The 27,462-nt window shown below is 42.1% G+C and overlaps 1 protein-coding gene across 6 annotated transcripts; it reads left to right on the top strand.

Moving 5' to 3' along the window:
* Window positions 1-838: 838 nt before the first annotated feature.
* Window positions 839-26,149, top strand: PATZ1 (POZ/BTB and AT hook containing zinc finger 1). 6 transcript variants are annotated; one of them, XM_056344775.1, is made up of 6 exons: window positions 844-2,744; window positions 5,156-5,219; window positions 8,562-8,630; window positions 11,006-11,177; window positions 16,935-17,072; window positions 18,962-26,149. In XM_056344775.1, exons 1-6 carry the CDS (start codon window positions 1,456-1,458, stop codon window positions 19,378-19,380), a joined length of 2,151 nt encoding a protein of 716 aa, XP_056200750.1. In that variant the 5' UTR covers window positions 844-1,455; the 3' UTR covers window positions 19,381-26,149. The 6 variants fall into 6 exon arrangements, with proteins under 6 accessions (XP_056200781.1, XP_056200772.1, XP_056200768.1 ...); XM_056344767.1 differs by having other exon boundaries at window positions 845-2,744; window positions 8,559-8,630; XM_056344806.1 differs by lacking the exon at window positions 8,562-8,630 and having other exon boundaries at window positions 839-2,744; window positions 17,000-17,072; window positions 18,962-19,145.
* Window positions 26,150-27,462: the final 1,313 nt, after the last annotated feature.

Here is a 27,462-nt window from a genome sequence, read left to right as displayed (position 1 = left end):
CAGCGCCTTACCGGCGGTGCGGTCCGGAGCGGGTAACCCGGGCCTGGGGCGTGCAGAGCTGCGGTGCGCGGGCAGCACGGGGGTGCGCGGGCAGCACGAGGCTGCGCGGGGCACCGGAGTTTCCCCAACATGGAGGCAGGCGCTCGGGGCTGTGCAGTTGCCTGTGCCTCCCCGCAGCCCCCGGCCCGCTGGTACCGTTTCTCCCAACCGCTCCCGAGTGGAGGGCATTTTTGCACTTGAAGAATTCCCGGTGTACCCCTTCCCTCCCCCACAATGCCGGCGCCTCGCTCTTTTAGTCAGGCTGAGAGTTGAGCCTAGTGCGGGGGGGGGTGGGGGTGAGAAATGCGATGAAAGACCGGGGGGAGCTGCAGCCCCTGGCCCCTCTGGGATCGGCTCTCCTCAGGCGAGGCGAGGAGGTGGGGGCTGCTCTGCGCCTCTGCAGCTCCGGGAGGGTTTGCATTGGACGATTTGCGCCTGGGGAGGGGGAGAGGTTGCCTGCAGCCCCCCCCCCCCCCCGGCCCCTCCTCCTCCTCCTCCTCCCCCCCCTCTCCGGCGGGAGGGGGGGCTGGGGGGCGAGCTGCAGCCCGGATATTTGGGGGAGGGGGCGAGCGCAGCCCCTCCGCCCCCGTGTGCCGCGGGCGGGGGCCTCGGTGCCGGCTCGGCATTGGAGGATAGGGGCTGGGGAAGGGGGAGACTGCAGCCCCCAGCCCCCGCGGGCGGGCGGGGTGGGGGCCGGCCTGCTGGCTCTGGCTGCTCTTGCATTGGCGGATGCGGGGAGGGAGGGGGGCAGGAAGCGGGGGGGCAGGGGGGAGCCCGAGTGGCTGGAGGGGGGGTCTCTATGAATAGGGTGGGGGTCTTCTCGGCCAAAGAAGAGAGGAAAGTTTGCGGCGCCGGTGGTGCGGGTGCAGCGAAGCGGGCGGGGCCCGGACCGGAGCCGGCGGCGGCGGCGCTTGGTCGGGGAGCAGCAGCCGGGGGGCCCCCGCTGGATTTTTGTAGGGGGGGTGGTATCGCCCCCTCCTTCTCCTCCCCCCAGGGGTGAAAGTGCAAGAGGAAGTGCAGCCGCTGCCATCTTTCCTCCGCTCCAAACACACAGGGACGGACGGAGCCGGCAGCCCGGAGCCGCAGCCGCCGGAGCCCCCTCCCTCCCGGCTCGCTGCAGCCGCGCCGCGCACGCCCCTTCCCGCGGCGGCCTCCGCGGCCGCAGCGCCTCGTGGCGGCCGGGCCCGGGCGGAGCTCGCGCGCCGGCGGCCGCGGCGGCCCCGCGCGGCGCGCGCCCCTCCGCCGCCCGAGCCTTTTGTCTCGCCCCCCCCTGCAATCCCCTCGCGCTGTGCAGGGAGCGCAGCGCGCGCCGCCGCCGTCGGCCCGGCCAGGGGCGGGGAGGAGGAGGCGGCGCGCGCCGCCGGGCGGCCTGAGAGCGCGCGCCCCCTGCGGGCGCCAGCGGGGCGGCGCAGCCCCATGGAGCGGGTGAGCGAGGCCGCCGCCTGCGGCCCCTCGTCGGGCTGCTACACGTACCAGGTGAGCCGGCACAGCGCCGACATGCTGCACAGCCTCAACCAGCAGCGCAAGAACGGCGGCCGCTTCTGCGACGTGCTCCTGCGCGTGGGCGACGAGAGCTTCCCGGCGCACCGGGCGGTGTTGGCCGCTTGCAGCGAGTACTTCGAGTCGGTGTTCAGCGCGCAGCTGGGCGACGGGGCAGGTGGAGGCGGCGGCGGTGGCGCGGAGGGGGGCGCGACAGAGGCGGCGGCGGCCGGTGGGGCCACGGCGGCCGGCGGGGCGCCCGGGGGCGGGCGGGAGCTGGAGATGCACACCATCAGCTCCAAGGTGTTCGGAGACATCCTGGACTTCGCCTACACGTCTCGCATCGTGGTGCGGCTGGAGAGCTTCCCGGAGCTCATGACGGCCGCCAAGTTCCTGCTGATGCGCTCTGTGATTGACATCTGCCAGGAGGTCATCAAGCAGTCCAATGTGCAGCTCCTCGTGCCCCCCACGCGCCCCGACATTATGCTCTTCCGTCCGGGGGCTGCGGACCTCGGCTTCCCTCTTGACATGACCAATGGTGCCGCTTTGGCACCCAATGGCAACGGCATTGCTGGTATGCCTGAAGATGAGGCCACGCGGGCTGCGCTCACTGCTGCGCAGTCTTCCTTACCCGTTCTGCAGGGTGTGGACCGCCTGCCCATGGTGGCAGGACCTCTGTCCCCGCCGCTGCTGGCCTCACCCTTCCAGAATGTTGCTGCTAGTGCCCCCACTTTAAGCACCAAGAGGGGCAGAGGGCGTCCCCGTAAAGCCAATCTCTTGGACTCCATGATGTTTGGTACCCCAGGGGGCCTGCGAGAGGCTGGTATCCTGCCTTGTGGCCTCTGTGGAAAAGTATTTACGGATGCTAATCGTCTTCGGCAGCACGAGGCTCAACACGGGGTGACAAGTTTGCAGCTGGGCTACATAGACATCCCACCCCCGAGACTGGGTGAAAATGGTGTCCCTGGTCAGGATGACCCCGATGCACCCCGAAAAAGAAGCAGGACGAGGAAACAGGTGGCCTGTGAGATCTGTGGCAAGATTTTTCGGGACGTGTACCACCTGAATCGGCACAAGCTGTCACACTCTGGCGAGAAGCCTTACTCTTGTCCAGTGTGTGGCTTACGGTTCAAGCGAAAAGACAGGATGTCCTATCATGTTCGATCTCACGATGGCTCTGTGGGAAAGCCCTACATCTGCCAGAGCTGTGGAAAAGGCTTTTCCAGGTAAGAGAGTACTTACAAGGACCATAGACACAAACAGAGACCTAGGAAGTTGTCTTTCCTATCCCTTGGGAAACAAAAACAGTTTGTACTTAGGATAGTTTGACTGTTCCACTTTAAAATGTCTCGAGAAATGAGACTTCCATCATTTCCACTGGGATGCTATTCTGCAGTCTCTTGAAAGGGTTTAAAAGTAATTAAGATACAGAACTGGGAGTCAGCTGGCTTCTGGGTAACATTCCCAGCTTTGTCCCAGACTTGGTGTATGCGTGTCCTTGGGCAAATCAGCTAGTCTCTCCCTCAAATGACTCTTCTGCGAAATGGGTATTGAAGTAATTACCTACCTCACAAAAGTGTCCTGAGACTACTGATTTGCAGGTAGTTTGAAGGTGCTGTTGAAGTGCAAAATATTAATACATCTCAAGATTATTATTTTTCTCGTATCCATTTTAAATTTTCTTTTTCTTAACTTCCCTTCATTTCTCTTAGTTCGTAATGTTTTTTATCACCCAAATGTGAAGGAAGAGGTGAGATTTCAAAGGCTGCAGCATCAAGTATCTTTTAATACATGATCTTTGTGTCCTTTGGGTTTACATCCTTCTGAAGGGGATCCTGTTTCTGCCCTGCAACATACGTAAGATCTGTGCATTTAATGTTGCTGATTTTTTTTTTTTGTTGTTGCTGTTTGTGGGAGTTAATTTAATAAGTAGTTTGATACACGTAGTCGTGTTAGTGGTATCTTATAGTCTGAGTTAATGAATTTGAAACTTCTTTCAGAAGTTTGATGCTCGCTTTGAGACTAGAAGTAGTGGGGGGAGGGGGATGCTTATGCTGTATTACTTCTGTAGCAGCAGTCGCTTTTCTGCGGGAGTTGATTGCTCTAAGAGGAGGGAAGGAACTGAGATACGAAAAAGTATCAAAAGGCTACTAGGTTATATACATCGGTATTGTGCCCCTCTTAGTCCTCTTTTTGATAGAGGGACTTTTTGTTACTGAAATAAGTAAAGAAAACTTAGACACCCCCCCCCCCCCTTTTTTTTTTTAATCAGCAATAATTAGGGCTGCATCTTCGTAAGGACTGCAGATTTAATGATGGAAAGTCTTAAAATGAAAGTTTCATCTGTGGCTAGAAGTGAAGGTAGTTTTCTTATTATAGTGCTACCTGGGATCATCTGCCAACTTTCATTACTTCACACTTCAAAATTTCTGCTGTTGCTGTGTGAAAGGTTTTTGTCAACAAGGGAAAGTGAAAGATACATGTTTTCTCATTTTCCCCAGTAAGTTAATGCGAACAGGCAGAGGGAGCGCTGTTACAAAAGTAAACAATAAAAATGTCTGCATATCTTTGTAAAATCGAAGTATGAATGAAAAATAGAGACTCCTTCTTTAAGTTTCAGTATTCAGTCGTAGGAGCAGCCAAAGGAAGCTGGAAGCGCGATGTCTCGTTTCAGTATCCTTTCCTTCATCCAGTAGCGCAGCACGTGAGGTCGCTAGGCTTGAGGTACCTAGAAGGACCCCCAACCAGTCTTGCCGGTTACACTGCTCCAGCCCACTCGCTGGAGCATCAGGTTTAACAGCCTGACTGCAAAGTTCAGTCTATTTTCTGTCTGCAGTGCGTGAATTCCATCCCGTGCCCTCTCATTGGCGCAGCTGGAAAGTTGGGGGAGGAGAGGGTGGAGGACTTGTTTCCAAGCAGTTTTGGCCTCATACAATGAAAAGCTTTCTTCCCAGTAGGAGAAACTCCCACCAGGGAAATCTGCAGCTATTCAGCCCTCTCCTCTACAAAGCCGACTTTACTGATTGTGAAGAATGGTCTAACCTTTTTTTCAGTAATAATTTGCTCTTCCATTGCACCTTCTAGTTGGGACCTTCAGAGCACTTTATTTGTATCAGTGCAGTCTCCGCGCCAAGTTGTGAGTTAGGATAGAATTTTTTTCTCTTGCTGGTGGAAAACGTGACACCACAACAGAGTTTAGAGTCGGTCTTTCTGCACAGAGGTCCTTAAATTTGTCGTCTTACATCTGTGTTTGGGACATAAACCAAAAGGATCTGATTTTTCAAATATTCAGCAACTGTAAATCGAAGTGCACTGGTTGTCAAGATCTAAATAGGATTTTGGAAAGGGACGTACAGGCTTGAAAACTGTAGCTTGTATTTCCTGTTTTCTCTGATCATTCGGTCATAATTTCTTCCTGAGAAAATGCTGCCTTTTTAGCAAGTTGGAGAGGGTACTTATCCAGGTAGAGTCCCAATTGTTGGTGATCTGGTTCTTGGAAAGTTAAATATCACTATATTTGTAATAGATCCACCACTGGGATCTTTTTCTTTTTTTTTTTCTTTTTTTTTTTTTGTTAAAATTTTATGTTTATTTTTAGTTTTTGTTTTAAGTGTCCTTATGTGTGTTTTCTTTTAAGGCCAGACCACTTGAATGGACACATCAAACAGGTGCATACCTCAGAGAGACCTCACAAGTGTCAGGTAGGAGCTGGAGGGGTTTAGACTGGGTATGGGTAATCTTTGGCATTGTGTTTGTGTGTGCAGACAATTGCAAAGTATCAGTAAAAATACCTTGTATGTGTGAATTGGGATACTTGTTTGTAAATAAGTGTTCAACAGTGACAGCTGCTTTAAGTCCCTCCTGTCCCCCAGCCCCCTGTGTCATCTACAGCTTTGGTTCTCCTGCCTCCCTCCCCTTCTCCCAGATGTTCTTCCCTAATGCTTGATCCCAGCCTCACCCTGGATCTTTTACCCAGCCACCTTGCCCTGGGCTTAGAGTCAATGTCACCGATGATTCCCTGTGCCCCACCCCCACCTCCTTTTGTTTTTTTTTTATTTTTTATTGTAGTTGCCAACAGGAGGCTCCAATGCTGACTTCGTTTTTTTAGAATAATTTCAAATAAAATCGGTAAATTATCAAAACCTGCCAAGATACCCTCTTTTTTGTTGGCTTTTTTTGTTTGGTTGGTTTGGGTTTTTTTAATCACATAGCCTTCAGAACATTGCACTGAGCAAAATTGGAAGCTTTTTTTTATCCCAGGGAGAATATAAATAACAGCATCACAGTATCCTTTGTAATACAATGTCATAATGTTGTATTATTCATTAGGGTTTGAAAGATCAAATCAAGAAAGATCTTTTGTGATTAATTTGTAGAAAGATTTAAAAGGTGCCTGGAGGTATTAATTAAAACCAAAGTTGAGAATCAGCTTCCACTATCACCCACTGCCTTCACATCATTGTTGGGCAAATTCTGAGCGATTTGTTGGACTAAAAGTCACTATGCTTGGTCTCTGAAGAAAGATTTCTTTAATTATTTATTTAAAGAAAATTGGAGCAAGATCATTTTAATTTTCTTTGAAGACAGTGAAGGTTAGAGGATTTTTTTCTTCTGATTTTTTTTAACCGGATTTTATGAACCTAGTCAATCCTACATGACTGCTGCCTCCTGAGCTGCAATTTTTTCCCCATCTCGACACACCTCTCCTATGTTTCCTCCAAATTGTGCAAGTTTTGAAACATTTTGAAACTTTGATAATCCAGTGAACAGTTTTTCAGGCGTATAGAGCCATCTAAAGGTTTCCCTTGACCTCCATATGATCTGTGGAAGCCCAGCACCTTTGAAAATCAGGCCACATGGCCTTCACATTGATTTAACTGCATATCCTATATAAAGCCTTAGATTGGTTTAAGCTTCTTAAGATGATTTAGCGGTTATAGATTTATATAAATTGCAAATTTCCACTTACAAAAAGAATTCACAATTTGGGGATAGCAAGAGGTCTGGGTGGATGAACTGAAGATGACTATAAATTTTTTCCATAAACATTTATTTGCGTGCAAGTATGGAAATGAATACTTAGATCCTAGCATAAACAGAAACACAGCAGTTTCTGCCAGATGATAGCAAGGGTTACTGAACGAACACCGTTTATGAATAACATTGATAGGCATGAATTGTCCTTTGCCAACTGATGCCTGATTTTTTTTTATAGTTTGCTGATTGATTTAAGAATATTAAATATAAAATCTGTGTCAGTCAGAGGATACATGAAGAGCTAGAAAGGAAAGAAATACGGAAGGTTGTCCAGGCAAGCTCAACTCCGTCTCCTTGCAGACATGTTATTGTGTGATAGCAGTTTCTAATAACAGTCTTTCTCACTGTGTGTTGTCTAAAGTGCCATAATGCTGTATGCACCGTTCATTTTAGTTAAAAAAGTATAGGCTATAGGTTACAAGCATCAGGACAGTCGAGTTTGTCATTCAGGCTTGGTTTGTTCTTGATTTTTGAATGCTTAACTCTGCAAAGTTAATTTTTTATGAATCTTAAGGTGTAGAAAGTTTGTTAAAGAGCTGTTATGTGTCTTTGCAAAAAATACTTCATAATATCCTGTCAGATTTAGAAAATCTTCTGAAGTATGTACAGATCTGATACACATGGTACAAACCTCAGAAGAGATGCTATCACACTGAAAATGTGTTTCAAATCCAAAAGCTAATGTATAAATTAATAAGGTTCTCCTTGTGATTATTTCAATACCAGTAACACTTCTGTTCCATGACGTGTATCTAAACACAGAATCTGGCCAATAAGAAGGAAAATAGCTTAATATTAGCATGTTGTTTCCCCATTTTCCATTGATTTTGTTTGGCAAATTAGCTCCCCGTGAGGGTAGCCTGAACAGCATTGAGCATCGTTTTTTGAATCTGTTGAGTTCCTGTTGAAAATTCCTGTTATTGTCATGCTTTGTGCTTTGTTTATGTTTACTGCAAAGAGAATTACTTTGTCAGTAAACAGAAAAGCTTTCCAGAATCCTCTATTGTAGTGGCATTCTTGGAAGTTGTGCTCTGTTACGATTTGAACAGAATCCACTGGCCATTTACCTGAGCCATCATATATCTTTGCAAACTGGTGGATATGTAATGTTTTGTTTATGTGGCATCATGGTACGTTTTGGACGACCAAAACAAAAGCATGAAGGTGTCAACCCAACTTCAGAGTAAATAAAATGAAACTGTGAGAAGCAGGACAATTGTAAGCTGAACATCACTGCAACAGCTATAGTTTTCAGTGCTCAGCATGTAAACGTGCACTCACCCCTCTAAAATAATGGCTGTGCTTCAAAGATCTTTGAAAAACTATCCAAAGTTCCAGCACCTGTAGCACCTGATGCCAGACAAAGATGTGATTCCAGCTTTTTCATTGCCATTCAAATAGACTCGTTATAGGGGAGGCCTCCACAGAGCCAAGGCAGCTGAGAAATCGGATCCAAGAAGTTGCTTTGGTGTCCAGACAAGACACCAGGTGGCACGCTGGATCTTTTCCTCTTTTCCCCTGGATTGTAGCACTGGTGATGATTTTTTTTTTTTTTTTTTTTTTTTTTTTTTTAATCTGACAGTTGAGTTCTGGATGTAGAAGAAGGGGTAAGTCAGTTTTCTGGCCATAATGAGATAGATCAGTTTGCTGACTCGTCATGGGAAGGGGTGAAGCTGGGGTTTTGGCTTTTGAGTGTGAATGGTATGAAAGTTAGGCTGCAGTTTGGGAGGAAATGGTGATCTGAAAATCTGTGGACGGGAAAGAACAAAGGGAGAAAACAGAAGTTTGCACTCCTTTTCAGAGACAAGAGACAGATTGTTCTTCTGGCAATTTAAATAAGAAAGAGAAAAATGCAGGTTAAATTGAAGCACAGCTTTTGACAAAGAAAAAGATTTATTTAAGTAAACCTAAAATTGGCATCCCAAGTCCAGTGCTTTTCCCATTGATTTCAATGCAGAATGAGTTTCTTCCTGTCCTAATTTCTCTTACTTCCTGCCTATTAGCAGGAAAATGGCAGCCACCATGGAATAAGCTCAGAGACATCCACATCCATAGGAAAGTTGAAACTTCAAGAGGTATTTCTTAAACAATGTTTTTTAAACTTTATATATATTCTTTTTGATCTATTTATATACCTGTGCAATGTTTGATAGGAAAGCACTGGAGAGTTTTCTTCTGTGATTAACAATTAATGATAAATACTTAGCGCTCATTTAGCACTTCACATCTTTTGTAAAATAAAACTTTTTTTTTTCTCTATACCTTTTATAAATATTAACTATTTGAATATTAACTTTGGGGTTTTCTTTAAACCTAGTCTTTTCTCCCATTGTTATGATTCAGCTAAACTGGTTCTTGCTTTCTCCACTGGACTTAATTTTTTTTAAGCTTCTTTGCAGATATATTTACTATATAGCTTATCCAAAGGTGAACTTTGCACAACTCAGCAGCAAGAGTGAGAAATCAAACACAGAAATGATTATATTGCCTTTCCCTAAGCTTTCAACCTGATAAGTTCAATATGGGACAGATACGGTTTTACTTCTGGCATCCCTGTATTTATGTGATTTGTCTCTGGTCTGCTTCATCAACTAATGCACTCCCAATGCTTTTGTATAGATGCTTACTGTGGCTCAGTATTTTTAGACTTATTGATGATGGATCTCTTGGCTGTCATCCTTGATTATCTAGTTACATATCTTTAGTTGATATTCAACAGATTGATTAGTATCAGTGCTGGAGTCCTGCCTTAAATGAGTGTTTACCTCTAAGAACATTTTAGTAAGTGAAAGCTGCACCTGTTTTGCTCAGCGCTGTGTACTGAGATTCCAAATGAAGAGAAATCTTTCATGTTCAAGAGTTTGCCTCTTAGGATTTACTACTTGTAATTTATTATTCTTTGTCTGGTGAGCTTAGTTTAACTGTGTGTATCACAGAAATCCAGATAATGTTACTGTTGTCTTTTTAAGTTCATTAAGCCCTAATCCTCTGAGGTGCTAAGTCTTGTACTTGCTGCAAAGTAGCCTCAGCTCAATGGGCGTTTACCATACTTAAGCATCTCTAGGCTCGACTGAGTGTAAAGCCTGTTGAAATTGATAGGTACTTTTCAGCTGCCTTCAATGTTTTTTTGGATTAAGCTCTTGATTGACTAAAATATATAAAAGAATATGGGTTATCCTCTTCCGTATTATCAGTTTCACTTACTTGAAGTTATAATTCTGGAATTTTACTCAGATTGTTACTTTAAGACGTCTATATTGAAACAGTCGTTTAATTACACACTGATACTTGAAAAAACAGAGAATATATCCAGTTCCAAAGTCACTTAGTAGCCTCCTATTATCTCTCAGGGGGTTCTGGTTATACATCTTCAAACTATGTTATTTTATGTAAAGGTGGTATAAACAAAACACTGTACACTCTTGAATGTCACTGTTGCCCACTTGGTCTGGTCATTCTAATGTATGTTTGCTTTTGTTTTTCCTTTCGCATTTGTGAGCAATGGTTTCAGACTATATCTTTAATAACTTGTACAGTGTATTGCTGGTGATTTATTTTCCTTCACACGTTAGAGATAGTGCAAGCCTTTCAGAAGAACTGGCAGGCTGTTACAATAGGCTATATACATAGTCTGCATGCCTGCCAATTGCTATGATTATAAAAGTGGGAGGAAGACTTCACTCATCATACGGATTACATCTGGGAAGCGGGCAAGTAGAATCAATATTATGTTACAACAAATCCAGCTTGTTTCATGGTAGTAAGTGCAATATGATACCTTGATCAGGGGTAAGTTATAAACAGATTACAGTGTCATGCAGTTATTTTGATACCTGCGCAGTTCTGAGGCTTCACTTCTACAATTTGTCTGGGCTGCTACTGTGGATACCATGATGGCTCTTTTACTGTCTTTAGTCATATTCTCATCCCAGCCAATTCTCCGATGCTTGCTTCGTATGTCTTTGTATACTCCAGAGGGTTTCTGTGGACTGAAGTTAGATTGATCAGATCAAAAAGTAAAATTTAGGAAGATGGCAGGACATTCTGGGTGGTCTAAAGTGATTGTAATGGCTCAGTGAAATTGCAGAACTTACTGTAAATGAAATGGTTTGTGCTATTTCTTTCATTAAATAGTCCTTAAAGTTTTAGTATCTTCATCCGCAGAGAGGAACCAAGGCCTTAGAACTCTATCTTGATTTAAGTTTTACTATCTGTAGTATGTTAGAGCTGTTTTCTTGCTTTCTTAATTCTTTCAAGTAGTAACATCACATCTTACGTAGTGTGTTGGTGATCTGAATTTTTTCTTTGTGGGAAAATGGCTTGTGCATCATGTCATTTGCATGTTTGCACAGGATCTAAGGTACTTAAGCTAAAGAATACTAAATATATTTGACAGTATCAGTGCTTTTAGCAGAGTTGGTGAGTCACATGGTTCTCATTATACCTGCAGACTTGTAATGCTTCCTTTGCCACTCGTGACCGACTGCGCTCACACCTAGCATGTCATGAAGACAAAGTTCCATGCCAGGTGTGTGGGAAGTACTTGCGAGCAGCATATATGGCAGATCATTTGAAGAAACATAGTGAAGGACCAAGCAATTTCTGCACTATCTGTAATAGAGGTAATGAAGAAACCATTTTTTTATTTCTGTGGGGTGGGACAGCACTTGAGGGAAGCTGTAAAGCTACATGACTCTGTCTGCAACAGGAGGAGATTATACCATATATGTGTACATATTCTCTGTTTTCGTTATTGAATACTTAACCTTGAAACCGATGGAGCTGTAGGTCTGGCCTTTTTACATGGCTGATAGTTCCTGAAGAAATTCAGTTTAAATCTGAAGCAAATTGTTTCTAGACAGTTATAAGAATTGTATTTGCTAAATAGCCAGATCCCTATACAGTAACCATTATATGTTGCCTTGCTACTATTCACAATAAACCTTTTCTGTACTTGGTTAGTCTTAAATCTGTGTAATCAGTTTGGAAGAAGAGTCACTGAAATACACACCAAGTTGAAAATTATACACTGCACATAAAAAAATCTACATTATTGCCAGTCTTGCTTAACCTCCTGGTGCAGCAGTAGTCAAGCTGCTTCTCCCTCTTAACACAATAAATTACTTTGTATTAATGTACATTTCTGAAACAGGTTTTGTGAAGAGCACTAGAAATGTGCTTTACCATTTTTTTTGTACAAATACAGCTTTTCATAGAATTACAGGATATCTGAAGTTGGAAGGGACCTGAGTCCAGCTCCCTGCTCCTCACAGGGCTGCTAAATCTAAACCACGTGACTAAGAGCTTTTCAAGATTTTCTATCTGTTTGTGGTTCTCTTTGGTTGGAGAGAGTTGTAAATTTAGGCTTTGTGGGATGTAAGGCAAGCTGGAAAAATAATTTTGACTTATTGGTGTCCTTTTTATTTAATGATTAGTACACAACTTGAAACTATATTATTGGCTCACACAGTCATATATACCTAGTAAGTGTAGGAAGAGGTTGCTGCTGTGTTTTGGGATCTTGGTTGTTTTTTTTTTTTTTATGAGTCTGGTTTTTCATGATGTATGTTCCCTTTTCTAATTTAAGAGAGGTGAAATCTTTTGAGAGAATAAAGCTGTTCGGTATTTAATGTGAGGACTGTACAGGGAGCTTTTGGATGACTGGGAGCTGATGAATAATCAGAGACATTAAATTGCAAGGGAGGTATTTCCAGCAGTTGAACTGTCTGTTAGGTCCTGAAAGTGGTGTGAATGGTTTGAGTGGAAAAGGCGTCTGGGTAGAAAATGTTCAGGCTCTGAAGCTCCAGGTTGATGGTATGAAGTGAAGCTTGGCCTCCTTTTCAGCTGAAGGTCTGTCTTCTGAAAAACTGCTTAAGCTTATCCCGATTCTTTTTCTGGTAACGACATGGAAGATGCTATCCAAGATTCAGGTGCTGTCCTGCTCTCCTTCAGTGGAACATGGTGCCAAACAGAAACTCATATGGGTTAGAATTGTCTTGTTTCCAAGATTTGTAACCTTGGGTTTCAACTTAACTACCACTGGATGTCACTGCAGCTCTTTCAAAATTCAGCCACCATGACAAAGACAGATCCGGCATTCAAACAATGAAATGACTAAATGGTTTATTCACATTTTGCACGTTTAAATGTGCAGTGGGAATTTGAATAAAACACACACTTCTCTGTAGAAGGCTAGGGAACCTGTTGTTCAGCAAACTTTAAGCGACTACCTTCTTCTTACACTTTGTGTATTTCATATGTGTTGTCAGAATTCAGTTTGCTGTGAATTTCACTTTTCATCAGCACTTAGAAAACATAATTAATCTGGTGATCTAGTGTTAAATATGTACCCAGTATTAAAATTCATAGGAAAGGGAAGTTACAGACTGGATTTGTCAAACGATTGTGTTATGAACGTGTTGTTTTATGCTGTGAATTTTGATTTATAGATTTATGATCCATGACAGCAGAATTTTTAATCCAAAGTGTTCTAGAATCAAACTATAATGTTTATTGTTTTAAATAGATATTCTTTAAATTGTAGAGCCTGGCAAGATGAAGTATAGTGGAAAATTTCTGGATTAGAAACATCTATTTGGTAGGCATTGGTGCAGTCAGAAGCCAGCACTGTCCCCCCAGCTGTGATTGTGCTGTGGCTGTGGTGCCTGTGCAATGGGCTTTTGCTTTATTCTTCCCTCAGCTAACATGCTGGTGTATTTTTTTTATTGGAACGTAGCTAGTTCTGGCTATAGTAATTGTCAAAATCTGGGTATAGTAATAGTCAAGCATGAACGCTCAAGTTGCTTATACAGAGAATTTTGGAATTTGGCCCACCAAAAAAAAAAAGGTGGGTGAAAAGGTGCCTTACACAAGTGAACATGTCCTGGTGTTGAAAGCAGAGCTTAGGATCCCTCAGTTTATCCCATCAGACCGAAGGCTTTTCTGTAGAACTTAATCAAGTGTCTCGTGTTCTTTTAAAGGTTTAATGGGTTTAGGAGATGGGGAACTCGGTACCTGACTGAAAGCAATACCCACTGATTTGCCTTGTCATGTGGGTACCCTTTTGCTGATTTTATTTATTTATTTATTTTACAAAATGAGAGTATAATGTCAAAAAACTATCATCTGTGATTTGTTGTTTTTTCCAGGTTATGTTCTTACTTAGGGTCTTTTTGCTTGGAGTAATTATGGAAGAACTTAAATCTTTTTAAATCAGGAAAGTTGTGCAATGTGTTTGGGTTTTTTTCTGGGGTTTTCTGGGGGGGGGGGTTTGTATGGTTTTTTTTAAGGATTGATCTAAAATGTGCTTATGAACACTAATCCTCAATCCTCACTTTTTAAGACAAAATCTCTAATCAGTTTAAATAAAAAAGTCCTGCTTCTGCTTTGGTGTTACATAATCTTGTATTACCATCATTAGGAGCTTCATTTGCTTGTGTTGGCTTTTTCATAGAACTTAAGAGATTAATGACTTTGGCAAGTCTGGAACTGGTACTTTGTGATAACGTGTGCAACTTGGAAGATTCAGTTTCTGTTTCAGGCACATGCACGTTGTTTCACAGAAACCAAATGAATTAGGGGAAGGGTGAATATTCCAATCCTGAGTCAGATGGATTGTTTTTTTTTAAATAAGGTGAATTCTTGTGGATGGTGAATTTCATGGTGGATACAGAGTTGATTAAAGCAGGACGCGTTCTCTGCATGTTCCAGCTAAATCCAAATTAGAATTTTTGAAAAAGGAGCATCCTGCAATTATTTCTATAGTCTGTCTTCTTACAGATGTTACCTAAGAGATCAAGGGATAGGTCCCATTTATATAAAGCAGATAGTTTCCTCTCTGTGCATGTTTTTAATGTCAGTTTCTCTGGTATGAAGAAATAATCGACTGCAAAGCTGAAATATGTTTATGGGTAAAGCCATAAATACATCGCTTCTTTGAAAAATTCTGCCACTTTATCCTCTGCATTAGCCTGACTTTGTTATTAAAGAGATTTTTAAAAGTAAAGGATTATTGTCTATGAATCTCCCATCTTCCTAGGACAGGCATTCATAATTAAGGTCTGGTGGGAAAAAAAAAAAAAAGGCCAGCACTAAGTGCTTCAGAAAAAGGATAAAACCAAAACAAAAAAATCTCACTTTAAAGAGCTTCCTATGAAGCAGCTGGCATTCTTACTGCTTTGATGGAAGTTGATGACTCACATGTTCATCTGCCAAGTGCATAAAGGGGAGCTAACACACTTTGCAGGCAGTTTTCATTATGTAAAACAATGTACTCTACAAATAGAATTGCAGAGTTCAGGAAAAATACTGTATAGCAGAGATTATAACTTAAGATTTTCCTGTGTCCCTAGCTGCATAGAAAAACACTGAATACCTCTATGTAGTCCTCTTGTAATGGTTGGCAGTGAGATTTTAATACATTGCTACATAAAGAGGCTCATCTCAGCATGCATGTGGCTATTAGATACATGCATGAAAGAAGGGAAGTACCTTGTACGTGGAATTATCACTGTTATATCTGTGCATTATGTCCTTTTCTCTACCCACCAAACACTGTTGCTTTCCATATCTACAGTGAATTTTTGGTATCTGGAAAAACTTACTCTCTTGTGGCCCAGTGAGATTTTCAGTGCAGCAGTTTGTATCTGAGGGTAGGTCTTGAATTATTTCAGAGGATAATAACTGTTTATTAATACCCTGAATGACTTGGGCTAGGTGATTCTGCTCCGTTGTATTTTGAGAGTCATATGTTCTTGGTTTCTTCAGTTGTGATATATGTACTTTTCTGTACTTTTATCTTCAACTCGGGGGTCTACAGTAGCTATCTGTTGTTAGTTCTCGGCAGCCTGCCCTTTTTTCCCCCTTCAGCAGGTTGCTGTGGAGCTCTTGTCTTACTCTGCAGGTCATGTATACGTAATTCTTAATAACACCTGAATACTCTTTGATCCTAGCTGCTAAGAAAAGTCTGGGTAGAGGGATATTTGTTGAGTAGGCATAGGGAATTCTAGTGTAAAGCCATATTTGTTATTAAATTCAGCACCTGAAACTTAACAGCTGCTGTCAGAAAATCCACCCCAGGGAGGTGTGCCAGTATTGGTTTTACATCCTTCCTAATATATTACATATCATCAGATGTAAATGCAGTGGCATCACTGTAAAAATAGCTTTACGGTAGTATATCTATTCAGATTTGAAGTGAAGTGTTGGTATGAAAGTTCTCTTGCAAGGACTTGTGCTGTAAATGCTGTATCGGTTTGAAAAAAATCTCGGTCTCGGGTTTTCTCTATCCGGAAAGGGAACCTGGAACTCTGTGTCTGTGACGGTAAAACGTGTGTTGTGTTCTCAGGTGTTAAAGGGCAATGTTTCTTACATGAAAGTCCCATAATACTCTGTTCAAGATAGAATAGAAAATTAAGATAGTTGTTGATGGGCTTACCCGTGTAGAAAGTCTTTAAAAGTCTGTCTTCCTTGTGCCTTGTATATGGTTCAAGTGTACTAGTACTAACTGCAAATCTTACTAAAATAGAATTTTAAAATACTCCAACATATATGTGACATAATTTATTTCATTAAAGCAAAAGGCCATACTCGTGAGACTTCAAAAACAGTTTTGAAAAGCACATGCACAAATGTGAAAAACTGTTGTTTGAAATATATGTTTTTAATTTCAGTGGTTTGGGCTTACAGATCAGAGCTAATAAAAATACTGACATTCCATTTTAAATTTTTGTTGTTAACTACGGAGAAAATAAATTTAGAATGAGCTAAATGGAGGAAATGTTTTTAAAAACATTACTGCAGAAATAAAAAGTATACCTTAAAAACTCAGTAGTTTTAGCTTTTTGTGTTCTAGGAGTCACTATAAATGCTAAAAACCTAAGGAGAAAGCACACTAAATACCAGAGGGGTGTTACCAAAATGGCATTCCATCAGATCTTGACAGCATAAAATAAACTGATTTGAACTATCTTCCAAATTATTATCAGATGATGAAGGCATTTTTAATTTAAATTAAGAAAGCACAAAAATGGTGAAGAGACATGAGTGCCTTTTCATGTCATGTCTCTTCTGCCCTTTTTTCCAGAAGTTTCATGTCATCTGATAGGTTTGCTTACATCTGATTTTTTTTCTCAAGGAGACTGCTCTTTCATCATGATTTCCAAAAAGCAAATGAAGTCTAGTGAAGGGTATGCATTGCATTCATTGCCTGAGTATGTCTAGGAATCCTGCTTGAGCATGCTGTAGATAACCAGAAATCAAGTTAGTATAATGGCAACTTTGTAATAGGGAGTAGGAGCAAGAGAAAGATTAAAAGAACAGGGAAGGCAGATGTGTGTCTTTGCTGGTGGCAGGATCTCATCTCCTTTTATCTTGTTTAGGTTTCTCCTCTGCCTCCTACTTAAAGGTCCATGTTAAAACCCACCACGGTGTTCCCCTTCCCCAGGTCTCCAGGCACCAGGAGTCCATCCCGAATGGGGGAGCAGCGTTCCACTGCGTCAGGACCTATGGCATCAAAGGCAAGAGACTCACTGCTCTGCACCTTGCTGCTCTGTGCAGAACTTTGTGTTGTGGGATGCTGGGCTGGGCATGAGAAAGGGGAGGGAGGAAGGACAGGGAAGATCCTGGAGAGAAGCTTAGGGAAATGCAGAGAAATGACATAGCATCACACAGTATGTAATATCTGCCCTTGGATAGGCCATTAAACAAGTCTGGGGGAAGGAGATGGACATGTAAGGGCGCGTGAATTTTTGGCAGCTTCTTTGATTTTAGAGATTGAAAAAAAGATGTGAGTTTGTCTTGACCATCTTCTTAAGAGCAGTCAGTATTTGCATTTTGCCTGAGGAGTGCAGATCCTTGATGGTTCCTTAGTCCCACTATGCTTGAATCTCATGTCAGTCAAACCATGTTTCTGATTTCTGATGAAGGAAGGGGGAGCTGCAGAATGCAGTTCATAGATTCCAGAGCAGTGAAAGCAATATTCATCCTCAGGCTGATGAGGAGCCATGCAACTATCTGTAGATAAACTTAAATGTTTTAATGCTGTTGTTGGGGAGGAGAGGTAGAGGGGGGTAATGGTACTGTTACTTTTTTGTTGTTGTTGTTTTTAACTTGCATTTAACTTCTGGGGGAAAAAAGAAAAAAGAAATTATTGTAAGAATAGCTAAAGAGTATTTAACTTCTGGATATGTAATGCTGTTTGTTAATCTGTGTAGACTAGCTTGCTTTTTGCTTCTTGGTTTGAGCTGTCAGTGTTCCTGGTTAAGCTGAATCATCAGAAAATTCTTCAAAATCATGGTTGTCCCCAAAAGTTATGGTTTTTCTTGCCCAAGAGAGCACACCGTGCTGGGTTAAATGAAGTCTGTGCCAGTGGAAAGCTACAATTTATAATTTTTTTCTGTTGAAGTCCTGATAGAGTTACTATAGAAGCCCTTTGGTTTTGGGTGGTGTGCTGACTTAACAAGAGATTTACTCCAGCTCAGCGGTGTATTGATTTCATGCATATCCTGTTTGGTTTGTAATGTCGAGTCCAGAGCAAATCTGTCTTTTGGGTTGTGCCAAGTGGTTCTTTGGTCTTTTAGAGTTAATAGTAGATACAGCTTATTTGTATTCAGAGACTTGTTTAGGGAGTATGTCTGGGTTTCCCACGCTCATTCGTATGCGCTGAGCAAAAAGTGTGGACAAACTTCCTTGGCATAACGCCAGAGGAGAATGGGGAACACTCCAAACATACCAATGGCTTTGCCAGGATCTGTATCCAAATGACTTAAAATAGTGTCTCTAACCTCTCTCCTGTTTCACACTACAGTATTTAAAGATGGAACAATTTTAGATTACGACAAGTTCACTTCTAGCAGCATTGCGCTTGTAAAAGAGTTCCTCAAGACTAGATGGAACTGCACTTCTTAAATTGCAGTAGCTCACTGCTGTTTTGTTGAGTATTTCCAGGTTTCTTCACATCTTGCTGCAGCCTGTTGCACTTCATTAGGTTTCTAGGCTCTCCCCCAAAGTATCAACAAAATTTCAGAAGCGTGGGAGTGTACAGTTAAAACCTCATCATTATGTCCATCCTTTTGCAGTGCCTGAGATATAAATGTTGTGAGACATCTTTGGGATTCAAAAAAGTATTATATGAACCACAGACCCATTATGGTTGCATTCAGTATTGTGACAAATCCATAATAAAAACCTGGATGTTGCTCTGATAGCAGCTGCGTGGTTTGTAAAGAGAACCTGTGGTCCAGGGCTTTAGAATATGAGGGACTGTGATGTTAAGTGTGTATCATTCTGTTGTGACAGGCATTAATGAAATCAGGTGGTAGCCAATATAATCTATTTTAATGCATGCCAAATACTTTTTTGGGCGAGGTAAGATTCTGAAAACTTTTCTCTTTTCTTTTTCCTGTAGAAGGCCAGAAATGTTCACATTCGGACCCGATTGAGAGTTCTGATTCATATGGAGACCTCTCTGACACCAGTGACCTCAAGACTCCTGAGAAACAGAGCACCAACGGGTCCTTCTCGTGTGACATGGCAGTCAGCAAAAACAAAATGGAGACCGAAGGAGAGAAGAAGTACCCTTGCCCTGAATGTGGCAGCTTTTTCAGATCAAAGTCTTATCTGAACAAACACATACAGAAAGTTCACGTCAGGGCCCTTGGTGGCCCATTGGGGGACCTTGGTCCTGCTCTAGGATCCCCCTTTTCACCCCAACAGAACATGTCTCTCCTGGAGTCATTTGGGTTTCAGATCGTCCAGTCAGCATTTGCATCATCCCTAGTGGATCCAGAGGTCGACCAGCAACCAATGGGGCCAGAGGGGAAATGAGATCAGTTTGATCTTAACAAAGCAAAGCAGCAGTCTGGCTATAATGATAAGATGCTGTGAATGAAAGAGGAAATAATGAAATTTGGTTCTATAGCTGAGAATTTTTTATTCATTTTAGCTTCCCTCTTTGTCTCATGCCCTACCCCACCTTTAAACCTTCACTGGGGAGAGGGAGAAAATGCTTCTTAGCTGATAAATTACAGAACATGGTGTCCTTGAATAGGAGACATGACCTAAAACACCAAACGTAGCTTTAGAGGCTGCTGCTGGTGTTTCATCATGATCTTCTAGAATAAACAAAAGTTGCCAGCACTGATTTAAGAGTTAGATAGTCTTAGTGAACGAGGCACCTGGGGAGCTACAGCTACAGGGAGCTATGCTTTTGTTCTCTCTCTCTGTTCCCCACCTTCCCTAACCTACCCCAGAAAAACAGTAAGTTTTAAAAGCAAACCCATTATTGTCCCATTATTGAATATAACATTAAGTAAAATGCCCCGTGGTACCTAGCAGGTTACAATGCAGTTGTCCTTTTAAAACCAGAAAAATTTAAAGAAGGTGAGAGAATTTGAACCCCTTCTGCCATTTGTGAGGCTGTGAGTGCTGCAGCAGGACTGAACTGCTGAGAAAAATCACCATTCAGAACAGGTTGTTTTTATTACTTTTAATCATTAAACTTGAGGTCAGGTTTTTAATTCTCTATTATATTTTTAGGACCTGTTGTAGTGAATTGCTACTGAAAAGCCAGTCTAAGGCAATACACAGAGCACTCTTAAAGCAGCAGTCACATTAGGGTTAGTATTAATTTTTTTTTAGATGTACCATAATTAATAACTTGGCTAGTTGATTGTTTTAAGTCTATGAAAGAAATAGTTTTATGAAAAAAAAAAAGAAAAAAAAAAAAGGAAGGAAAAATACCATTGCAGTCTGGTTGACTGGTGCTCATTTTTCTTGTGGGGACCTAGGGTATAAACACCATCAACTATCGGCTTAACACTATGTACCACTGACTTGTTTAGTGTGAATAAACCCAGGGGTTCACAGAGTGAATTTGATTTAATTGGATTGGACTCTATTAAAGAAGTTAGTATGTTACTTTGCATCCCCTCGTTTTGTCTGGTTTTTGAGCAATTTGGCCACCTGTCCAAAAGGTGTGCAAATGAGAACCAGTAAATAAGGCATTAATTCCACTCTGCACTGTACTGTATTCTCAGTGAGCTGGGCTTTTTGGCTACAGTTGTGCTCTCCTGATCTGCCTCTAGTCAGGTTTGCAAAAGCCAGTCTTACTTCTTTCTTTTCCAAAGAAGAAGAGTTTCTACTATAAGAAATGGGAATTGCAAACAGCATATCTCTGAAAAAGAATTGACTACAAAATGCAAAGAAGCTGGGCTCTAGGCTGTTGGAGGTTCCATTTAATCTGAAAATACCACTTGTGCAGAAATAATGTCCTTTCTTGATCCTCCCTCTCCTCCCATGTAACTTGCCATGGTCTGATGTACCAAATCCAGATATACGTTGTTTAACACAGGGTTAGGAGTTAGGAATACTCTGAGTTATAATTATGGTTCTGCTGTTGATGCTCAAGGTCACATAGAACAGCTTCCTGAATTTATTCCTTAATTTCCTGTCTGTGAAGAGTTTTCTCTACATCATAATTGTTGTGAGGGTTAACGAGCAAAGATTTAAGCAGTGGTCTGATAAACTCAGTTGCTCTGTGTACCGAATGTTTCTAGAAAGGCCACTCTGAAGAACCCAAGTCCCACACCAAACTTGAATTCTATGAAACAATAGCTGTCTCCGTCATTAATACAGTGCTGGAGTAGAAGAGACTGCCTCAGACCAGGACCTACATCCTCTGCAGGAGATACGTCTGTGTAAAATGTGAACATAGCCACAAACTGCTGTTGTGCTGCAACTTGTGTTGCCCAGGTGCTCCTAATTCAAACCCTGCAGCTAATGTGTAGCTGAAGTAAGACATATTCCTGTTTCATTTTTATGTTGGAATTATAGAGCCTTTTGTAATTATATGGATTTTGGAATGATGTTCTAAATTCTGCAGACTTAGAAGCCCCAGCTTCTCTCTTGTAAGAAGCTACTTTTTTGTACTTGCTTTCAAGTATTATAAACCAAGGATGAATAATCAATGGCTTTCTCTTTATAGCACCAGCACTTTCTAAATTGAGAGCATGTTGCAGTGGACTTGATGTTTTGCTATTAATCTGTGTTGGGAGACTGAAGGACATGTTCTTCTCCATTCATCTTCCCCCAGAATCACTGGAATAGGTATGAGTCTCATTTAAAGGGGAGGGCAAAAAACCAACCCCAAAACAAAGCCGCAGAGAAACCCACCTTCAAACTAAAGCTTCATGGAATTGCTATTGCTGTACTGGTAAGCTTGGCTGATGAGTAGAAACAGGACCTTTTGGAAAGGTGACAAAACATTTTAAAGTACCTGACAAATCTAGATCGTGCTGAGACAAACTTGTAAGCTGCCAAGCAGGTCAAGATAGAGCAGGCTTTCCAGTCAGCATAACAATTCATTGGGATTAGCAAATGCAACTGCAGTCACTCTGATTTACTGATAGCTCACATTTAAGCCACCAGGAAAATTTCTGTTGAATTGAGGCTGTATTCTGAAAGATACAAGAAGTTTGTGTCCCCGATGTTCCTATGTGCACTCAAAGAGGGTATCATAAAATCCAGCTCCAAAAGCCAAGTCCAAAATACAGGATATTTTCATCCTGTGTTTAGCTCCACTAACTTCAGTGTTACTAGGGCTTTGAATTTTGGCCGTGTGTATCAGAATTTTAATTTTGAACGCTACAGAATTTGTCCTGATGAAACAAATGAAAAGCCTTGAACTAAAAGATGCCTTCTAAAACACTAACTGTGCATTTTGCTTGTCAAAGAAAATGCTTACTAAGTTGTCATGAATACACTGAATGAAAGCTACTTACTTCTCAGTCTAGTGGACAGGGAAACAATTAGGCAGGAAGTTAACAATCCTAAAATGACAGTTCTAGATCATCCTAGTGTAAATGGGAGAGATTTGCACCAACACAAGAGACTGGTGCAGTCTAGTGCCAGCAGTAGGCTGGGCAGATCTTTTGCAGTGGTGTGTTTTCAGAGCTTTTTGCTTCTTTTGTGGGCATATTGTTCCATTCTGGATAGTAGTTTAATCTACATGCAAATTCTTTACATTCTGTACTTTGGCAAATGTCTGCTTCTCATAGAAGACATCCAAACAGAAAACAGCCTCATAAGTTCAGAGGTCAAAGGGAAGGACTTAACATGCCCAGAGCTGCAATTTGCTTGTTTCTGTTGAATTTTGAATTGGCATATCGGTGTATAGATAAAAATTCTCATTTGGGGCCAACCCTCCTTTCCTTACCGTTTTCTTTAGTGGGGCTGCAATCCAATGTTTGAGTCGGTGCACTTCTTTGTCTGGAAGGGAACTTCAGTTCATACAAACCTAGGTAATAAGAGCTGTAGTATTTTTTTGTTTTATAGGAGTTCCCTATACCCCTCAATTGAGGCTCAAACTATTGTGTATTGGGTGTGATGAAAGCATCTTCAACCATTTACAGTCTGAACATTAAAGATAGACAAGAAAGGAAGAGGTGCTTATAGATCAATGAGTGAAATAAAGATGAAGGACTAAAAACCGCTTGCATGCATGCTTAAGTGTTGTGTTGAATGTAGAGGCACAGACTTACGGTCAGGCTTCTTCTGTTGCCTGAATCCATCTTTATGTACTGTTAATCCACAACAAATGCAAGGTAAAGCAATTTAATGTGAATTTACTCCATACTGAGTTAAATTGATATTACTTTGCATTTGTCATGTGTTACCTGTGTGCAAACAGACTTACTAGTGTGGCTCACCTGATGCATGGTAACATGGTGCATGTGAGCTCTTAATCTTAAGTGATTTGCCCATGATGACGTGGGAAATTGACGGCAGAACCAGAAATTGAACACAGATTTTTCCTTCTCTCAATCCAGTGCCTTAACTGTAGTAGGGCAAAGTACTTTATGTCAGGGGGGCAGGGGGGGGATTGATTGATTTGGTTTTTAAAGCCTAGAACTATAAGATGGTGTGGAGTTGGTCTTCCTACCAATCTTTTGAACAATTACAAATGCCCAGTCACAATTTTAGACCCATGTGAGTGCCAGTGACTTAGGGAATATTTGCTATTTCCCATGTATTCCCTGAAATTAATGTTCCTCTCTCAACTGCTGTCAGCAGTAAGGAATGACTTGAATAGAAGAGCTGTGTAACTGAATGTCTAACTCAACTAATGGAATTGATAGTATGAAAGCTAACCTAGATTTTGTAGGCTCTGTTGTAACTTTAGTGTCTTGTTTTTTCACTAAATCTTTGTTCCTAGAAATCACTATCTGAACTTATGTCTTGAGTCTGGAGTGGGGTACCACTTTCAGCTTTAATTTTTTTTAAGGTGCTTGCTTGAGGAAGTAGATGCCAAAGTAAACTTCAGAGAAACTCCAGACTTCAGTGTTAGAAGAATGAATGGAGAGCAAGAGCTCTCTTTGGGTTTCATGAGAGATAAATGGACAAAGTAAAAAAAAAAAAATTAAAAAAAAAAATCTCTACCAAAATTTTAAGTAATAAACAGGAAAGTCTTTTCTTTATAACCCACAAAAATAATCAGATACTTTCATTTGTTCAGTGTGGCAGAAACTCTGAGAGCAAGTGCCAAATAAACCATGGAATATGTTGGCTTTTTCAGCGTTATGAGTATTTTAATGTGAATTAAGCCAGCTTTGTACTGTTCACCTTTTGCCTGGGCACAGTACCTGAGTTGTAATCAAATTGGAACATAAGCTCACAGTGAATCTCTGAGTTTATGCTCTCAGTTCCACCCCAGGGGACAAAACAAATGAGCAAAGAGGAGGGAAAAAAACAGTAGGAAAACTTAAAAGGGAGAACAGATTCTGGAAGATTCCCATGTCCCCTGAGAGAGTCCCATTTTTTATCCTGAACATCCTTTTCAAAACAAGATCCTTCAGCTGTTGTGAATGAGCCTTTGGGAATAGTTTTGGCTTTCAGCCCGATCTGCTGCTCCCTGTCCCTGTAAGAAGGCAGCGTGTTCTGGAGCACTGAGCCTGGGACCCAGTGGGACGCAGTGCTCCAGGGCTGCAGCCTGCGGCCACAGTCACTGTTGCGGAGTCAGCAGCAGCAACATTGGCATAATGTCTTCCTGCCTGCTCCCTTGGCACCTTCACCCTCCTCACATTCCTGTGCCAGTGTGGTACCTACTCAGATGTGTACAGCTCTGCAAATAACAGTGTTAGTAAAAAACCAGAGAACTATTTGGCTAGAAAGAAAAAAAAAACCCAAACAAACCACCAACCTAAAAATAGTTATGTGACATAACTGCAACATGGTGCAGAAACAGAAGCAGGAACCCTGGCTGTAAGGTGTTGTGGTGATAGCTGGAATGGTTAAAGGATGTTAGTGAAAACCCACAGTTGTTTGCTCTGTGGTAGTGGATAATGACTGCCTGTTTGTAAAGAATTAACACTTTGTGTCATCTCTAGCCTCTTCCTGTGTTTTGTTCCCATCTGTGAAATGAGATGATGATAACCCTTGGGTAAGAATGTTTCAAGATTTGGTTGATGTGCCAAGTTGAGCTGCACAATTGCGCTGCTGAACTCTGCTGCAAACGTTTGGCTTCAGTGACTTCAGGCATAATGCAAAGTTGAACAAACATTTGGCCACATCTTTCCTGAAAGGTGAAATATTTAAATTGATTTAAAGACTGCCTGGCACTATTGATCTGCTCTCAGGGTTTATGTGAATGAAGCTTTTCCTGAGTGGCCTCTCTACTTGTACTGCAATTTTGGAGACCTGGAAGTGCTCTGAGCTGAGATGTGCTGAAGGAAGGAGGTAACTGGTGCCTCACTGATGTTCCAGTGACTCCCTCCCAGCTCCTGGGTTCCATGTGGACCATGGGGTCACTTCATACAGCCACTGGCAGCTGTAAATGCTCTTGAGCTTCCTGCAGTCACATAGTGAGCTTGGGTAAGTGTTTTTACAATAAATCAGTCTCATGCTTGCTGATAGCTTTTTGGCTGCTGTGTCTACAAACTGGTGCCTTCTCCAGGCAATTTTTACATGCCCTCTGCAAAGTTATCAGACTGCTGGCTCTTAAAGAATCAACCAAGCCTTGCTCTTGGGCTCAGAATTTCTCTTCAGTACTGTTGTAATCTGAAAGTTTGCTGCAACTGGTGCAAGTACACAGTGTAAGAGAAAATGAAAGGCTGTTCTCAGATGTCCTGTAGAGTGAACAACTGAAACATGAGTGTGGGATGAGCCAGGAAACCTGGCGTTTTACCCTGGCTGCACGCCATATAGAAGAGACAGTGCCTTGGAAGGGAAGGAGCAGAAAAGTTTGCCATTGGCTCTGATGAATCCCAATCCTGCTTCTACTGAAGTTGTTGGGAATCCTCCCATTGTCTTCAGTGTGAGCAAGAAAGGATCTTAGGTGAGGATGGATGACTCTTTCCCTACTTGAATGAAGTCTCTTGCCTATTTATGGGCCTGCTTCTATTGAAACCGAGCCTGTTTTAGCCTTTTTGGGTTCTTAGGGACCTGTTTGTATAAAGCAACTTACCTACCTACCTATCTGGTTTTTTTTTTTTTTTTCTATTGTGTGTATTTTTTGTATGTTCTGTTGGAAGGTGAAGCCTCTGTAGAAGGGGATACAAAAACTGATTTTTAAATAGTAATAAACCAAAAGAGAATTAAACGCTGCAGGCTGCATGCATTCATTTCCTGGAGACGGAGACTAGAGACCATGAGTGCACAGAGAGGCAGCCTGTATTTCTCGTATCTCGAAATCTTCCTCTTTTCAGAGACAGTTCCTGCCTTTGCCCATCTCCACGGCTCTGTATGAAAACCAGTAGTGTGGTGGACAGGTTGCAACATTGTGTATCAGGATGGCCTTATTTTGACTAGAAAAATCCTTTCTCTGGTGCTATGCGATGAGATTTCTTACCTTCTTTTAGCGTAAGTGGGTGGAGTAACAGGTATCTATGTGAAATTTTATATTGTCCTCATTGAATGCCTGGAAGGCAGTGAAAATAAAAATGAGATGAGATAAGTAAAATGCTTTTGCTTCTGGCCTGCCTACCTCGGGTGCTAAGTTATTAGTCAAATACACTGTGTTCTGACTCAGCACCATTATATTCTAAGGAAATAAGTGAAGTATGAGGTGAAACTTTACTGAGCCTTTGTTCCTTCGTGGTCTTTTTGCTTCCCTGTGGTGTTACTAGTTTGACCCCTAACTTTCTAAAAGAATGGCAAACTCAGGACCAAAATAATAACGGAGGTTTGCCCTATTCAGTAAACATACTTAAGGAGCAGAGTCTTTGCTTGTGTGAATAGATGTAAAAAGTCCACATGCATATATGAGTGATGAAAAAGGTTATCTCTGCATGTCTACAGCATGTGTGCAACCCAAAGAGAAAGAGGTTTGCCTTTCTACATAGGAAAGAAGGGGCAACTTCCCAAAATAAACAACTCCTCCCACAGCCTTCAGGCAAACACCTGTGGAGAGAGAGGTCTTTCACAGTACCTGTGTGCCAATGGTTTTGTCTGCTTTCAGGTCAGCTAAGAAAATAAAATCCAGAGATGAGAGCTCTGCATTGTAAATGTGAGTCCTGTGCTTTTATGAGGGGACACTAGTAACTCTACTGAAAGGTTTGGTCTCTGCTTCTCTGCTCGCATGTTGAATTACAGAGACACCCATTACAATACGGGTCTCTGCCCTGCTCTTACGTTGGCGACTCCAGGCCTAGTCCCAAAACCCTAGGTAGGTAAGAAAACGTATGTTTGAGGGGTTTTTATCTGTACAAGTTCATAACTGTACTGCCTTTCTGTTGGTATGGGATATGGGCCACTTGCTTACAGTGAGTGGTTGTGCAATTTGGACGTGGTGTATTTTCCACAGGAGCTGGAAGTGTAGCATATTTAAGTGCAACTCTGTAACCCGTGCTTTCCACAATGGAATCTAACTCTTTCATTGATAATATTCCATGAGTACTGAAATTTAAACACAGA

The sequence above is a fragment of the Falco biarmicus genome, chromosome 1 (assembly GCF_023638135.1).
Source record: "Falco biarmicus isolate bFalBia1 chromosome 1, bFalBia1.pri, whole genome shotgun sequence".
NCBI classification, from domain to species: Eukaryota; Metazoa; Chordata; class Aves; order Falconiformes; family Falconidae; genus Falco; species Falco biarmicus.
Note: the sequence above shows the minus strand (reverse complement) of the source record. Positions and strands in the feature narration are given on the sequence as shown.